The sequence below is a fragment of the Ictalurus punctatus genome, chromosome 10 (assembly GCF_001660625.3).
Source record: "Ictalurus punctatus breed USDA103 chromosome 10, Coco_2.0, whole genome shotgun sequence".
NCBI classification, from domain to species: domain Eukaryota; kingdom Metazoa; phylum Chordata; class Actinopteri; order Siluriformes; family Ictaluridae; genus Ictalurus; species Ictalurus punctatus.
This window is the reverse complement of record NC_030425.2, coordinates 598,025-616,034: the sequence shown is the minus strand read 5'-3', so window position 1 is coordinate 616,034 and position 18,010 is coordinate 598,025. Positions and strand designations below refer to the sequence as shown.

The window sequence follows — 18,010 nt, the reverse complement described above, 5'->3', positions numbered from 1 at the left end:
ACTATTAGACAGGATATAAAGGGGGCACCTTGATCTATCAGAATGTCCTTTGGGATCTCCATGTGGCTGAACAGGAGCATGAGCTCTTTGGTGATATTGTGGGAGGTGGCTTTCTGAAGGCAAACTGCCTCTGGGTATTTTACATAATTTATAATTATCAGGATGTACTCGTGACCTCACTTGGAGTTCAGGAGTGGCCCTACGAGGTCCATCTTCTTGAGGGGACGCCAATGATGGGGAGCGGGATGATTAGCACAGGTAAAGGGTTCCGGGGTGCAGTGTGCTGTCAATGGGGGCACTCTTGACAGTAAGAGCAGACTTCTGTGTCCATGCTGTTCCAGAGGAATCTGTCATTTAACTTTTCCAAGGTGTTGCAGGCCTCCAGGTGGCCATCCAGCAGGTTTGAGTGGGCCAGGTTTATCAGGAGTTAGGTCTTTGGTCGGGGGACCATGAGGAGGTCACAGGGCTCACCTTGATGCTCTGTCCTGTAGTATAGGAGTCCCCCATGCACCAAGAAATTAAAGTATGGGGGTCTCTGCTCAGGATCCTGATTGACTCCCTTGATCTCAAGCCAACCAGGACGGCCATGAACCTTGGGGTGATTCTTGATGACAGCTTGACCTTTACAGACCACATCTCAACAACTGCACGGTCCTGTAGGTTCATGCTGTACAACATAAAGAAAATCAGACCCTACCTCACCAAACAGGCTACACAGATACTAGTCCAGGCACTTGTTATCTCAAAACTGGACTACTGCAACTCACTACTCTCGGCCAGCTCCATCAGAGCCCTTCAGATGATTCAGAATGCAGCAGCACGCCTCGTCTTCAACCAGCCCAAGAGAACCTATGTCACACCCCTCTTCATCTCCCTCCACTGGCTTCCTGTAGTTGCCCATATCAAATTCAAGGCCTTGATGCTCACCTACAAGACCTTGTCTGGAACAGCACCCTCCTACCTCAACTCTCTCCTGAAGGCTTATGTTCCCTCACGCAATCTGCAATCGATTAGCAACCGACGCTTAGTAGTACGTACTCAGCGTGGCTCAAGGTCCCTTTCAAAAACATTCAAACCAACTGTTCCTCAGTGGTGGAATGAGCTTCCAATCACAATCCGGACCACAGAATCTTTCACCATCTTCAAAAAAAACAGCTAAAGACCCAACTCTTTCGTGAACACCTAAGCAACTCATAAAAAACTTGCTCTTACACCTCTACTCTCTGCACTTTGCTTCTAATGGAACTCAATTAATAGATCTTGTATGGTAGCACTACTTGTATTGTTCTCTGCTTGATATATCGCTTTGCTTGTATTTTCTCATTTGTAAGTCGCTTTGGATAAAAGCGTCTGATAAATGAATAAATGTAAATGTAAATCTGGCGCACCTGGCCCCAGCAGTGTTTTAGGTAGTTGTCCTCTTTCTGCTTGTGTCCAAAGTTCCCCTCCTGGGCAACCTGTTTAAACACGGAAGAGACAGGGTAGAAGGTGTAGGTGTGTGTGTGTGTTTGTGTGTGTCTTGCCTGCAGTGGTCGCCACATCATTTCCTTGCTTCTGGGCCATGTAAGCCTGCCGGACGCATGTCTTGGCAGTTGGTGGCTTATATCTGTGTCATACCCAGTAGCCTCAGTGGTGGGGAAGCCTGGTCAGTCTTGCCCCTGAAGCAGTGGGACTAGACTGTATGATGCAAAAAGAACTCTCCAAGAACCCCAAAATTTCATCTAGCAACTGTTGGTGTCAAAGTGCATGCTTCTACAATCAGAAAGCGATTGCACAAATTTGACCTGCACGGAAGGCATGCCAGGAAAAAGCCTTCGCAAGACCACAGTTTGACGATGAGCATATAGGCAAAGACCAGGCCTTTTGCAGTAATCTGCTCTGGACATATGAATCAAAGATGAGTTGTTTGGCCACAGTAACAGCAGACATGTTTGGCGGTGACCAAAGACAGCTTTTCAGGAGAAGCACCTCATACCAACTGTGAACCACGGTGATGGAAATGTTATGGTTTGGGGTTGCGTCGCTGCCTCTGGGACTGGACAGCTTGCATTCATTGATTCAACTATGAGTTCTGCATCACATCAAAGCGATATCTTGAAGATAATGTGAGACCATCTGTCTGAAAATAAATTCAGGATATAGATTTTTAAATGTATGAATTTATTCCTAATGAGAGAGCCAGAGGTGACGGTGGTGAAGGAAAAACTCCCTGAGATGATATGAGTAAGAAATCTTGAGAGGAACCAGACTCAAACGCGAACCCTATTCTTAGGCTGAATTTGCTGGGACGGCCAGTCCTGGAATAATTGGCAAACATTTGAAACATCAACGTCTTTCCCAAATTAAGAAATTGTTATTTACCATCAATGACAACAGCCACCTAATAATATTTGATCACATTTACTTTAGCTTTTGTGCTTTCCAGTACATTCCAGAAAAATGAGAAAAGTTCACTGGACACGCTATCAGAATCTGTTATAAAGTTGGACATGGTACCGGCTCCATGAGGACAGATAACATCAGAGAAATTGGCTTATTGACATCACTGTAAAGTACGACTAGTATTGGCATATTTTTAACTGGTAGTGTAAAGTTCTATAATTATTTATTTGCTGTAATAAAATGCTCCTGTAAATGTACTGATGTGGTGTCCTGTTCTCTGATTTCTGTGTGTCAGAAAAACACACTTATATTTATGTTACATGTTCACTTTAGCTGTATTATGGCTGTGTGTGTGTGTGTGTGTGTGTGTGTGTGTGTGTGTGTGTGTGCGTGTGTGTGTGTGTGTGTGTGTGTGTGAGATCAGTGTTCTGATATTTCATAGTTTCTCTTCTAGGCTGTGGGGGTGTAATCTGACAGAGGAAAGCTGTAGAGTTCTATCCTTGGTTCTCAGCTCAAACTCGTCAAGTCTGAGAGAACTGAACCTGAGCAACAACAACCTGCAGGATTCAGGAGTGAAGCTGCTCTCTGCTGGACTGGAGAATCCACACTGTACACTGGAGATACTGAGGTACACACACACACACACACACACACACACACATACACACACACACACACACACACACACACACACACACACACACACACACACACACACACACACACACACACACACACACACACACACACACACACACACACACACACACACACACAGCAGAGTTTTAATGAACACAGCAACATACAGATTTTATCTGTGGTAATTGTAGTGATATGATATATTGTCATTGTTGTGTGTGAGATGGAGAGTGAATGTTCTGTATATAAAGATTTTGTGTAGTTGATGTTTTCAGAGCTTAAACTGAGTGTGTTAAGTGTGAGGAGGTTTTCTTTCTTGCAGGATGTGTAACTGCAGTATTACAGATGAAGGCTGTGCTGCTCTGGCTTCAGCTCTCAGGGCAAACTCCTCATCACACCTGAGAGAGCTGAATCTGTACGATAATAATCCAGGAGAATCAGGAGTGAAGCTGCTCTCTGATCTACTGAAGGATCCACACTGTAACCTGGAGACACTACAGTGAGTTACTGACTTACTGTCTCTTTACTCTACTATATTGTCATGATACTGAATAATATTCATTGCATATTATATAATATTGTCAGTTTTAGTGTGTGTGGTTTACTGACTGTGGTTAATGTTGTTTGTTATTCTGTCCTGTTCTCTTTCTTACAGCATTTAGTCGTATTTCCTCACCAGGACTGGTGTATGACAGGAGTCTCACCTCAAACCTATTTTCCAGGATTAAGCAGTTTTGGTGAAGCATTAGAAACTGTCCCACATTTCCAGCATTTTGGGAGCTGAATCGTTCATATTCAGATGCAGAAGTTCCATAACAATAAATGTGACTGATCACATCCTTTAATCCTCTTAGCTACAAGTTACTTCAGGCTTTAATAACATATTTTACAATCCAAAGTCAAATCCTTCAGCGTCTACAAACAACACAGAGATATCATCACATTGATTACACAAACACACATCCATGTGTTATAGCTGTTTATAGCTTATTTTTACCTCCTTATTTTTACCTAACATTTGTTGCACCACAGATGATTGATTCACAGTTTTGATACTGATTAAATTTTTTCTATAATATAATTTTCAAAACTCTGTTCTTTGTTTTCTAATCTTTGTTCTAACTATGGTCGATTGATTTGTTGTTATAGTGATAAATTGACCTCATCTTCTGACCGGTTCCTTGGGTCCAGACGAGCAGGGTTCTTGTCCCAGACTTGAACAGTTGTTGCTGAACAATAACTAGATATTTTCTGGTGATAAAGTACAGAATGGTTCCAGCACTGCTACCTTATTTCAGCACAAAAACATACACATTATTGGATTCTACAATAAATTGTCATGGGTCCAAAATGTAAGCTGCCATCACCAGGGGTGCCGTAACAGGGGGATATTAGGACGATTCTAAGGGCCCTGGTCAGACAGAGGTCCCAGCAGAACCCCATACTTTCCTGTATGATTTTGGTATTTAAATGGCCTCTTTGCACAATAATCTATTAAGAAGCAGGCTACAATGAATACCTTCAGAGTGTGTATTCAGAAATGTGGCACTTCACAGTTGTGGGTCGTTAGATGCATCAGGTAGATGGCAAGAGATGGCGCAGTCAAAATTGGGATACCAAAAGAGGAAAGAAAACATGAAAAGGAGGACAGAGTAAGACTGGGAAGACAGCTAGTCACCCAGTTTTTCAAAATATAAGGTTATTTACGTTCCCTGTTTTGTGCTATGATTCTGAAGCTAGCCTGTATGAAGCTGTTATAATTAACATAAAATAGAAAAAGGGCTTCAAAAAGTACAGAAAGCACAGAGCGACAATAAAACTAGTCTTGCGTTGTTTATATTCAGCTTTCCGAAGCCTTGCAACAGCTTTCTGTGAGGAATCATTCGAAATTTAATGTAATCATATAAATCTGCTTTAATTGTCCCGAGTGAGTTTATGGGAGAAGTGGCGTAATGATGTCCGATTCGTGAGTGAATCGTTTGTTTAAGCCGGTTCATTTCAATGAATTGGAGAATCCCATTGATAAAACCAGTCTGAATGAGTCATTCATGAATCGAACTGATTTGATTCTTGAGTTCAATTCACTGATTCAATGAGCCTGTAACTGTTTTAGCTAATTTCCGCATTTCTTTCCAGAAGCTGCTGGTGTGTGAAACTTATTATTCACTCAATTAATAATAATAATAATAATAATAATAATAATAGTAAAGTTCATTGTTCTTAGGGAATAAGAAATTACAAGTCGACAGCTTATAAAGACATCCAGACAGAGTTTCTATAGTTTGTGTGTGTGTGTGTGTGTGTGTGAGAGAGAGAGAGAGAGAGAGAGAGAGAGAGAGAGAGAGAGAGAGAGAGAGAGAGAGAGAGAGAGAATGAACAAACGAGAGAACAATGGTGTTAATTACTCGTACTGTGTATATATAGTTATTTGTAAATAGTTATAAATGCATAATTTCAGCTAATTTAATAAACTGTTCAAATTCAGTTCTTTATAGTCTCTTATTGAATATGCAGTAATTGTTATGCTTATTGATAATGATTGTTTTTACACGTGACAGTAAGAAAAGATAATTGGGGGTGGGGGCTTGGGGCCCGGAGTAAAATTAGCCAGGGGGCCCAGAAAACCTAATGGCCCCCCTGGCCATCACTGAGCAGGACATCACTTCTTGTACATGACTACAACAACCACCTGAAGCTGAAGAATGTAGAAGCAGCTGAAATGTTGTATCAGATTGTACTGATTTTTCATCACAGAGAGTGTCATGAAGAATAGAAGCATGAAATAAAAGTCTGCCTGCCTTCCTGCTAATAATCATTATAACAATGTTAGGAAATTAATAATGTTCTCCTCTGGAGATCAGTTCACAGCATGCCAGTACTTCATTATTCTGCATTCTCACACAAGCTAATTGCAGTAAACATGTATATGAGTGTAAGTAATCTCATGTGATAAAACAAGTGAAAGAGTGGAACTACAAAGTAACAGGCATCACTGTATCTAGGTTAGACTATTTAAGATATTTAGAGTTCTTTAAAAACCATAACTGTAAACCTTTAAGTACATGTAATGTACAATATAGCACAAGAATTTGACAGAATTTGAGGAATTTATTGACTAACAATGGGTAGGTGGAGGACCCAAGGATATTTTTGGATGTATTGTAGACATTCCTGCCATTAAGACTCCAAATGTTAATATTGCCCTGGATCCTAAAGAGATAAATGATGGTTTCTGATCTTTTTATTCCAGATCAGAACAGATGTGACAATTTTCTAAGTAAATTGTAAAACCTCCTCAACTATCTAGCTTGGACTCGAAATGTGAACAACCCTATTTCCTTGGAGAAATTAAAATAGGCAGCACTTGATATGCAAAGAGGTAAATCATCTGGAACTGACAGAATTCCTCCAGGGTTTTATGTTACCTTCTGGGATCAGATAGGCTCATTTCTCACCAATATTATTAACTAATCCATTGAAAAAAGCATTTTAAAGGGACAATAATACAGCCCAAATTTCCTTACTTCTGATAAAAGACAAGATTTTAGTAAGTAAAAAAGTAAGTAAAGACAAGTAAAGCTGCTTTGAGACAATGTCTATTGTAAAAAGCACTATACAAAAAAAATTGAATTGAATTGAATTGAATTGAATTTTAGGTCCAAAGATTTTAACAAGAGGCCTGTGATCAGTGGAAAACATGAATTTATGCTCATATAAGTACACATTGAATTTTGTGACATTTTGTTGTCCCATTAGTGCCTCCTACCCATACTGATTAGCATCACAAGCGTTGATTATGTGAAGACATCTGATATTATCTGTTGCTAGTTAACTGGCACAATCAACTGGAATCTTGTCTTTTATCTTTCATCTCACAAGATTTCAAAACGGACTAAAATCGGATGCAATACAGTAGTTTACGTTAAATGAGTGGCCAAAACATGTGACTGATGTAAAACCTTACCTGATGAGAAACACAGAACTGATGGTGGACACTGAGTGTCTAATTTGGGGGGCCAGAGTAATTTATACCTCTAGGGCTAAGACCACAGATGCTAAAAGAGTTGCATGAAAATAATCTGGGGATGGTAAAGATGAAGGCCCTAGCTTGTAGACACTTTTGGTGGCCTAATCTTGATTGGGACATAGAAGCACTTGTCAGTAGTATTCAACATGCCAGTTGGATAGGTATCAGCCAGCTACAGCTTCTGTGCATAATTGGAATTGGCCTAATAGGCCACTTAAAAAAAGAATCCACCCTGATTTTGCACAAAGAGGGAAGTACAATTTCCTTGTGGTCACTGATAGCTACTCATGCTGGCCTGAGGTAGCACTCATGTCCAGTACCACAGCTGAGAAAACTATAGAAGTGGTAAGGGGTTACTTCACTACTTGGAGTCTTCCAGATGAAATCTTATCAGATAATGGACCTCAATTCATGGAAAGTGAGTTTCAGAGTAAATGCAAATAAGGAAAAGTAAATAATGTAAATAATAATAATAATAATAATAATAATAATAATAATAATAAGTAAATAATGGCATAAAGCACATTAGAATCTGTTTACCACTCTGCTTCCAATGGCGCTGCAGAACACTTGGCCCAAAATTTAAATAGGTTGTCCCTCATAGGCCAATGTGTGGAGGAAGAATGGATACTTAACCCAAACCTTAACCCAGTTGAGCATGCATTTGACCTCGTGAAGAGGAGACTGGAAGGAGGAATACCGCCCCAAAAAAACAAACAACTACTGATATAGGCTATGTAAAAAGCCTGTAAAATGCTAAAGTTTGGTGATGTCAGTGGGTCACTGGCTTGATGCAAATATTTCAAACAAGAGATATGCAACCAAATATTAAATGTTATTTACTTTAAGACTTCTATTACTTCCATTTGCTTGACTAAAAATGGGTTGGTCTGACACAAAAGGTGCCATGTTCTAAGTTGTTTAACAGATCTAGATGTAAATATGACAAAATGAAAGCTGAAATTGTGACCTATTGTCTCATATTCATATTTTGATCTCAAACCCAAAATCTTCAATGTATAGCAAAAGCAATAGAATTGGCTTTGTTGTTCCATTACTTTTAGAGGGGACTGAATTTAAAGCACGTATTAAAGTTTTTAAAGAAATATGCCTTTCAAGCAAGCTGTCGCCCCTTTTCATCTCCTATAGTTGTTGTTCAGAAAAAGGTTGGTAATATTCGATTTTGTGTTGCTTAGCAACAGTTAAATGCCGGGAATAGAAAGGATGCTTAAAGCAGTCTTTGGATGCTCTGGCTGGTACCAAGTTTTTTTCAACCCCTGACTTGGCTAGTGGATAAAATTAAGTTCTTATGACGAACAGGATAAATCTAAAACTGCTTTTTTTACTCCATTTGTGCTTTTTGAATTTAATCATATGCCTTTTGGATTATGTAATGCTCCAATGTTTCAGCATTTAATGGAATGCGTTTTTGGAAAGGAGCATTTACAGTCTCTATTGCTGTATCACACCAGTCTCTTTTAATGTATGAATTTTTCAAATTCCTTTGAGTCCCATCAGCATCTGCATTTCGAGATGGTATTGAAAACATTACAACAACATATCTTAACACTTAGGCTGTAATAAAGTATTTCTTTTACATGAAAAAGTTAAGTATTTTGGCCATGTCATTTCTGCATCAGGTGTGGCTACTGATCCAGAGATACTGATCATACCTCGATATACAGTATCACATATAATCATAACATAGTGCAGGTGATAAATTATTACAACAATAACGCCAAATTCATCACAACCTGTGTAGAAATTCTTCTGTTTTCTGGCTCTAGGTTCAGTTGAAGCAGGTGTTTTGATTTGCTCAGCTACATGCCACTCTTGTGTTGATTGGTTGAAATGTTGACAGTGGGCGGGGCATGAACTCACATAGATGCAGTCATGTGACTGCCCACTGTAAAGTCCCGAAATCCACATGTAAAGCTCATGTGGCTTTAGATTAGTTAGTTTATTGTCCTAATGTCTGATAACAGAGAAAACGCACACAAAGCTGAAAATACAAAAGAAATGGTTTACAACAAAATGGAAATGTTTCAGAGGGATGCGTGACAAACACCCAGAGGTCAATTAGAAAAAAGTTGTCAATTAGAACTCATAAGCTGTGTAAGAGTTATCACATTAGCTAAGTTATTCATCTGACCAATGTGTTTATATCAGCCTCATTATCACTTTTATTCTAAACAACATTAATTATTCACATAAAAACTAACATCAGGATACAGAAAATGTTATTTGACTGTAAAAACCTAGTGTTTCCAGCATTTCTTTTTATTTTACATTTTTAAAATGGTTTTATATCGAGCACTGACAGTTATTTGTGCACAACTTATACCACACTTTAACACACTTTTATTCTGTATTCCCAGTATTTGCACCTGTTTTCAGGTTTTAAATTTTGTTTTTTTGCAGGCTTAGTGCTGTCTGATGACGATACATTTTGTGTGTATGTGTGTGTGTGTGTGTGTGTGTTTATTACCCTACCTCACTGCCCTTTGTGCTCTGCAGAATAAACCAGATAGACAGCGTCAGTGAAGGTGAAACTCAGCAGCTCCATTTTGTGATGAGGGGAAAATAAAACTTTTCAGGAGTAAAAACACAGTGAGTATATAAAAATATAAAGATATAATATATAAACACACTAAAGAGCTTTGGAGTGAAGTAAACGTGTGTCCTGCAGTAATCAAGTGAAGGAGACATGACCTCCAACATGAGTGTGTCTGGAAAACAGGACTTAAAGAAAGACGAGAGGTGAGTTACTTTTCCATTCACCAGCAATAAATACACACCGTCTCATGGGACAGATCTGTATCTCTAAACACTCACTAGTTAACAGAGGAACTAAACTTTGGTTTAAGGTGTTTAATAGCACTGAATATAAGTAGTTATATCATATACTTTCTGTCAAACTGTCAATCAAAGTAGTGTGTTTAATAATTTATGACGCTCTGTGCTTGATAACCCTATCAAGTGTATCAGCTGGTCATCCTGGCTCCTTTGTGTCTGAGGGTGTTGTGGAGAGGTGTGTGGGGGGGGGAATAGCCCCCCTCCCAACAAAAGGTGTTTATGTTAATGAGTTTGGTTTTTGGTGGGGTGAAATACATCTGAAAAGAAATAATGTTTTTAATATGGGGATGTGTTTGTGTTACTATGTGGCGTTATTTCGTTTGTGTAAACACATTGTTAGAAAAGCATGATGTTTGAATGTGTACATATATGAGTAGAATATTTGTTTTACAAATTTGTTTATGGCGATTCTTTTAGCCAACACTTTAACATTTTTACCTCGTAAGGATCTTTGTTTAGAAGTCGTGTAATATGCGCTATTCTTTTTAAACATCTCTTTTAACCATTTTTACCTCCTAAAGTTTTTATGTGTTTTGGGAAGCCTAGTAATACGGATTCTTTTTAAACAGCTCTTTTAATCATTTTTACATCCTAAAGGTTTGTGTTTAGAATGTATGTAATACAAACGATTCTTTTAAACAGATTCTTTTTTTTTTTAAAAAGACGCTTTACCTCCTAAACTTTTTATTCAAAGGTAAACCGGGATCCCTAAAAACATGATCAACCATTGTTTTCATTTATTTCACAAAACAAATATTCTACTCATATATGTACACATTCAAACATCGTGCTTTTCTAACAATCTGTTTACACAAACGAAATAATAACACAAACACATCCCCATATTAAAAACAGCTGAGTCAGCTGAGTCAGTTATCTGTGGTTGGGACTCCTGACATCAGCGTAATTCCTGAGGTATGAGGCGTGTCTCCTGTTTGAATAAGTGTGCAGACTGGAGCTGAATTGAAAAGATGGAATTATTGGTGTTTAATGATGAACACATTGTGTAACAGTGCTGAGACAGCAGAGTATTAATTATTGCTGATATTTCTGTTTAATTCTAGAATGATGGAGGGAAAGAGATCAGACTCACCAGAACCCAGCTGTGTGTCCATGAAGAGTGACTGGTCAATGGAAGAGCCATTTAACTTCAGAGACAGAGACAGTCCTACTGATGTGAGGTCAGTATAATATGGTGTTTTATGGCAGTGTTCCACTTGATCTAACTCAGGCCTCTTTATGAGCTTTATCAGGTGTTGCAGCAGTAAAACACTAAACTGTGCAGTGCTGCATTTCTCAGACTGGCAGTGAGAAAAACTGCTTTAAGAGCTCAGTTTAACTTTCATTCACTGAGCTGGAGGGTCTGTGATGCTACAGAAGAATTTACACCTGAGAAATTAATGGCAATATAACTATTTTATTCATTCAAACATTTGTTATTAAATATGTTAGTCTCAGTGAGGAAATCCTGAAAAAAGTGATTTGTGTTAAGAGAATAGTGTTAAATATCTGTCTCTGTATTTATTAGTGTGTGTTTTGCAGCTATGAATACAAATAGTCATCAAACCATTACATCATGTGTTTTGTTTGTTCACAGACCACAAAAGAAGAAATCAAGCATCAGCAGAAATCAGTTGGACTCCATATTTACGGTGTGATTTTAAAAAAAAAAAGTTTGCAACTTGTGTGAGAGTAGGTTGCAGGTTTGTTAATTAAGATAATGACATTATGGGTAATCAGTGTCATATCACAGCAAACCAAGGACTCCATTTCCCACAATACACCTCAGCCTACAAACATGGCCACCACTCCCAAACACAACTCCCACAACTCCCAAACCAACACACAGACATGTTGGCCTTCTCCAGAATACTAATCATACACAAGTATTGCCAAACACACACCCACACACACCACCCTTTAAAAGAGACTGTTTGTCCATACAGACTTTGCAAAGTATATGCTCAGTTGCATTTGTCTCTGTCTATGCCAAGCCATTTATTGTCATTGATTCTCTGGTTTTGATTCTGCTTTTTGTCCTTGACCCCAATTTTCTGCATATCCTGTTCCACTCTAAGATCGCCTGACCCTTGCCTGACTAGCGTTTTTGATCTTTGCTTTATGTTTTGGATCGTTAGTTACTCATTAAAGCTACCTTATCTGAATTTGCCTCCGTCTGATCCTCCATTACATGACAGAATGCTTTGCCCATACATGTTGGAAGCAGGTCCTTGCAACTGGCAACAAGCTGTTAGTGCCCACGAGCAGCTTATGGGGGAACATCACCAATAGCTCATCAAACTTAATACCCAAGTCAACCGTCTTTCCCAGGCAACCCTGGTTGCTACGCAGCTCACTACAGGCAGAGGGAGTTCCAGCTAACACCAACAACACTTCCGAGCCCATGTAGCTGGGATGTACTCGGCACACCAAAGAGGAAAGGGAGAGGCAGCGCAGAGAGTTCTGATGCTTTTACTGTGGATAGACTGATCGAGGACTTACTGATCGAATACTCCGGCATGCTTTCTGTTCTGACAGCTTTAATTGACTTCATTGATCAAGACACTGTCAACCAGCTCTGCCAAACATCTGATCATCTTGGGCCTCCCATGGCTGGAACTAATTTCCTGATCCAACAGGCAACTCAATTGCTGATCCCTGTACTGCCACGCCCACTGTCTCAAAATCTCAATGATTTCTCTGGCTGTCATGTCTGTCGAGAGTCCTGACAACCAGGTTTAAATCCAGAATCCACCCAAGAATCAGGATCTAAAGGAGGTGTTCAGCAAAGAGAAGGCCAGCGGGCTACCATCACATCGTCCGTTACGACTGTGCCATTGAGCTGCTTTCTGGAACCAGTCCACCTCACCGCCAGGTTTATCCACTATCCATGGCAGAAGAACGAGCTATGGAGGAATATATTCAGGAGGCTCTCCAGCAAGGTTGTATGAGACCATCCACATCTCCTGCATTTGCTGACTTCTTTCTTGTGGAGAAAAAAGGTGGCATCCTCAGACCATGTATCGATTACCGGGGCCTCAGTCAGTGTTCAGTTAATTACCAGTATCCTCTGACTAGTTCCTGGAGCCTTAGAACAGCTCAGATCAGCTAAACCTTTTACCAAGCTAGACCATTATAGTGCCTGCAACCTGGTTCAGATCAGAGAGGGGGATGAGTGGAAGACAGGCTTCAGTATCCTTCATGATTACTGTCTGCACTCAAATCTAGCACTTTTGGTTTTGTTATTCTTACAGTTGTCATGTTTGTAATTGTTGCTTTCCACTTTTATGGTTTTTGGCATTGTTATTTATTGTTATTTACTACTTTGACATTGTCATTATTGCTACTTCTTATTCTTGATGTATAGTGACCTTGAGTGATTTAAAAGGCGCGTTAAACAAATAAAATGCATTATTACCACCTTCGAGACACTATGAGTATCTGGTTATGCCATGTGGGCTCTCTAATGTCCCCTTGATGTTCTAGTGCTTTATCAATGATGTATTAAGGGACATGGGAAAACACGTCATCACATATGTTGACGACATCCTGATCAACACACATCAACATCTCCTCCCTGGAATACATTATAAGCTCAGAGGGAGTCACAAATGGACCAAACTAAAGTAACTGCTGGGGTGGACTGGCCCACATTTCGAACAGTCAAGGATCTGCAGTGATTTCTGGCTTTACCAAGTTCTATCAATGTTTCATCCAAAGATTTAGCTCCATAGCACACTCCTTCACATCCCTGCTTCCCAAATGCCTGGTCTGGAACCCAGCAGCCAAACCGGCCCTCCCACAACTCCAAACTGTGTTTACCATGGCTCCCATCCTCAACCCTGACCCCTCTAAGCCTGTCATTGTTGAGGTAGATGCCTCTGAAACAGGAGTAGGAGCTATTTCATCAAAAAGGTTCAGGAACATCCCCAAGCTCCACCCTGTTGCTTTCTTCTCAAAGAAACTGTGCCCACTGAGCACTTGAGGGTGCCACCTATCCATTCATCATTTTCATGGATCACAAGACCCTTGAATATCTACGCACAGCCAAGCATCTGAATTCATGACAAGCCCATTGGTCCCTATTCTTCCAAGAACACCAAAGCAGATGCTCTCTCCTGCATTCACACTACAGAACCCCAGGGGAGCAAGGAAGAATTCATTCTTCCCCGTTCATGTGTAGTGAGCTTCACATTCAGTCAACAAATTCTTCCTTCATGTTCCCCAATAACTGTTCATCCCTGAGCGATGCAGAGCAGAACTCACTTACTTGGCTTTCACCACGGGTCACCCAGGCACCCAATGCACATATCATCTGCTACGGTAAAAGCAGTGGCCACATATGTTTGGAGATGTACATTGTGCAGTGGCTTCTTGCTCAACATGTGTCCTGGCAAAGGCACCCCAAACTTTACCAGCTGGCAAACTCTTCCCTCTACCCATACCCAAATGGCCCAGGTTACACATCACATAGATTTCCTCACAGACTTACCAGAATCTCAAGGAAACACGGCCATACTAGTGGTCACTGACTGATTCTCCAAATCTCTGTGTTTGGTTCCACTTCTGAACATTCCATCAGCTTTCACTATGGCCGAACTGCTCTTTAATCATGTGTTCAGATGCTTTGGAATTCCAGAAGAGATTGTCAGTGACAGGGGTCCACAGTTCACTTCCTGGGTATGGTCTAGCTTTATGGAGAAGCTGGGGGTGACAGTCAATCTCACCTCAGGCTACCACCTGCAGGCCAACAGCCAAGTGGAATGAGCCAACCAGGAAGTCTGCCATTTTCTCCGCACCTCCTGCGCAGCTAACCCTGAGCATTGGTCTCAATTTATACCTTGGGTCGAGTATGCCCAGAACTCCTTGCACCGTTCTGTCACTCATCTCACCCCCTATCAGTGGGTGCTAGGCTATCGGACTACCTTGTGACCCATGGAATGAGCCATGGAATTCCAACCCCACTGACTCACTGACCATGGACCAGTGGTTTAGGCGAAGTGAAAAAGTTTGGGAGAGTGCCCTACAAGAAGAATGCCAATAGGTGGTGCAGTGAACATCCCCACTACCAACCAGGTGGCAGAGTCGGGCTTGTTACCAGAGACCTAAGATAACCTCTCTCATACAAAAAACTCAGCCCCAGGTACATTGGCCCATTCAAGATCCTAAAACAGATAAATGAAGTTACCTACAAGCTGGACTTACCTCATCACAGTCACATAGCTTCCATGTCTCTCACTTCAAACCAGTTGTCCCTGTCCAGTAGCCACATGAGTTTTCCACTGAGTGGTCCTCCCGCTCTGTTGGATATTGAAGGAGAAGAAAAGGGAAGTTGGAATATCTTGCCGAATGGGAGGGATAAAGTCTGGAGGAACAATGGTGGGTCCTGGCACATGACATTCTTGACCCCATTCTATGTAGAGATTTTCATGTCATATCACAGCAAACAGGGACTCCGTTTTCCATAATACACATCAGCCTACAACTCCCAAACCAACACATAGAAACGTTCACCTTCTCCAGACTACTAATCACGCACACACATTCTCACACACACACACACCAGTTGCCAATCACACACCCACGCACACCACCCTTTAAAAGAGAATGTTCATTTGCTTCTGTCTGATCCTCCATTACATGACAATTAGACAGAATTTTGGTTGTAACTGTCATAATAGAAATACAATTTTTCACTGTGTAACATTATAATATTTAGATCTGTTCCTGTGTGTTTCAAACCAGGCGCTGGAACACACAGTCATCACTCTGATAAAGAATGAGCTGAAGAGGTTTAGGAAGCTCCTGAGTCCAGATTACCCAGTATGCACTGAGAGGGAGGTGGAGGATGAGGAGGATCTGCACAGTGTCAGAGAGGGAGCACTGAAGATCACACTGCATGTCCTAAAGAACATGAACCACACAGAACTTGCTAACACCCTGCAGAACAGTAAGAGCTCTGAGTCATGGCTTTATTCCATTAGGTTCACTTTAGAGAGAGGAAATAGTTTTAGATAGGAACACTTTTAGTTTGAAGTTTGATTTTAGTATCGTCTGCTGCTTTTCTGTTATGTTCTTGGTCCAGCTGGTGGTTACTCTGTACAATGGTCCTGTTCCTTCAATAATATTTAGTATATGAATCAAGAATGAACTGCAGCAATTGAAAGAATTTTACATTTTTAATTGTGTTCAGTGATTTTGCATTAAAACATGTTATAACTTTGTTTATTAGAATCTGTGGTCTCTGTGTATCAGCTGACGTTGAAATCCTGCCTAAGAGAGAAGTTTAAAAGAATTAATGAAGGAATCTCACAGCATGGAAGCTCAGCACTTCTGAATGAGATCTACACAGAGCTCTACATCACAGAAGGTTGGAGTGGAGACGTCAATAATGAACATGAGGTGAGACAGATTGAGACAGCTTCCAGGAGACCAGCAACACAGGAGACACCCATCAAATGTAATGACCTCTTCAAAGACAAGTCCATCAGAAGTGTTCTGACTAAAGGGGTTGCTGGAATTGGAAAAACAGTCTCTGTGCAGAAGTTCATTCTGGACTGGGCTGAAGGAAAAGCAAATCAGGACATCGCCTTCATGTTCCCACTTCCCTTTAGAGAGCTGAATCTGATGAAGCAGGAAAATCTCAGTCTGGTGAATCTTCTTCATCACTTTTTCCCAGAAATGAAAAAGCTACAATTAATAGACTATGACTCTCACAAAGTGGTGTTGATCTTTGATGGTCTGGATGAGTGTCGACTTCCTCTAAATTTCCAGAAAAATGCGAGATTGTGTGATGTGACAGAGTCAGCCTCAGTGGATGTGCTGCTGACGAACCTCATCAAGGGGAATCTTCTTCCCTCTGCTCTCCTCTGGATAACTTCTCGACCAGGAGCAGCCAACCAGATCCCTCCTGAGTGTGTAGACCAGGTAACAGAGGTACGAGGGTTCAGCGATCCTCAGAAAGAGGAGTACTTCAAGAAGAGGATCAGTGATCAGAGCCTGGCCAATAAAATCATCTCGCACACAAAGTCTTCAAGAAGCCTCCACATAATGTGCCACATCCCAGTCTTCTGCTGGATTTCAGCCACTGTTCTAGAGAGAATGTTGGGTGAAGCAGAAAGTGAAGAGATCCCCAAGACTCTGACTCAAATGTTCACACACTTCCTGATATTTCAGATCAAACACAAGGAACAAAAGTACCATCAGAAATATGATACTGATCCTCGGCAGACCAGAGAGAGTATCCTGGCACTGGGAAAACTGGCTTTCCAACAGCTGGAGAAAGGAAACCTGATTTTCTATGAGGGAGACCTGAGAGAGTGTGGCATTGATGTGAGAGAAGTGTCAGTGTACTCAGGAGTGTGTACCCAAATCTTCAGAGAGGAGTTTGGGCTTCACCTGGGGAAGGTGTTCAGCTTTGTACATCTGAGTGTTCAGGAGTTTCTGGCTGCATTATATGTCTTTCTGTCTTTCATCTTCAAAAAGAGAAATGTGTTAATGGAGCAAAACGCTAGAATTTTAAAGTTCTTGAGAAATCCAAACATGTCTGATTTCCACAGGAGTGCATTGGACAAGGCCTTACAGAGTGAGAATGGACACCTGGACCTGTTCCTCCGCTTCCTTCTGGGTCTCTCACTGGAGTCCAATCAGACTCTCTTACGAGGCTTAATGCCCCAGACAGGAAGCAGCTCTCACAGCAAACAGGAAACAGTCGAGTACATCAAGGAGAAGATCAGGGAGAATCCATCTCCAGAGAAATCCATCAATCTGTTCCACTGTCTGAATGAACTGAATGATCATTCTCTGGTGCAGGAAGTACAAACTTACCTGAACAAAAAAGATCACAGGTGCCTCAGTGGAACCAGACTCTCTCCTGCTCAGTGGTCAGCTCTGGTGTTTGTGTTACTGAACTCAGATCAGGAGATGGATGTGTTTAATTTGAGTAAATATGAACCATCAGATGAATGTCTTCTGAGGCTGCTGCCAGTGGTCAAAGCCTCCAGGAAAGCTGAGTGAGTATTTTTATTTATAAATGTATTACTGTATTGTTTATTATTTTAATGCAACACTGAACTGCACTGTTTGGATTCATGTTTGTAATTGTTA

The 18,010-nt window shown here is 40.8% G+C and overlaps 1 protein-coding gene across 1 annotated transcript in view; it reads left to right on the top strand.

Annotated features, from left to right (window-relative positions):
- LOC108270637 (NACHT, LRR and PYD domains-containing protein 3) overlaps positions 1–18,010 on the top strand; it is a 118,813-nt gene that overhangs the window by 17,939 nt on the left and 82,864 nt on the right. Inside the window, exon 9 of the mRNA XM_053683355.1 lies at positions 2,837–3,010. Within this exon, the coding sequence (XP_053539330.1) occupies positions 2,837–3,010 (174 nt within the window). The remainder of the gene's footprint in view (positions 1–2,836; positions 3,011–18,010) is intronic.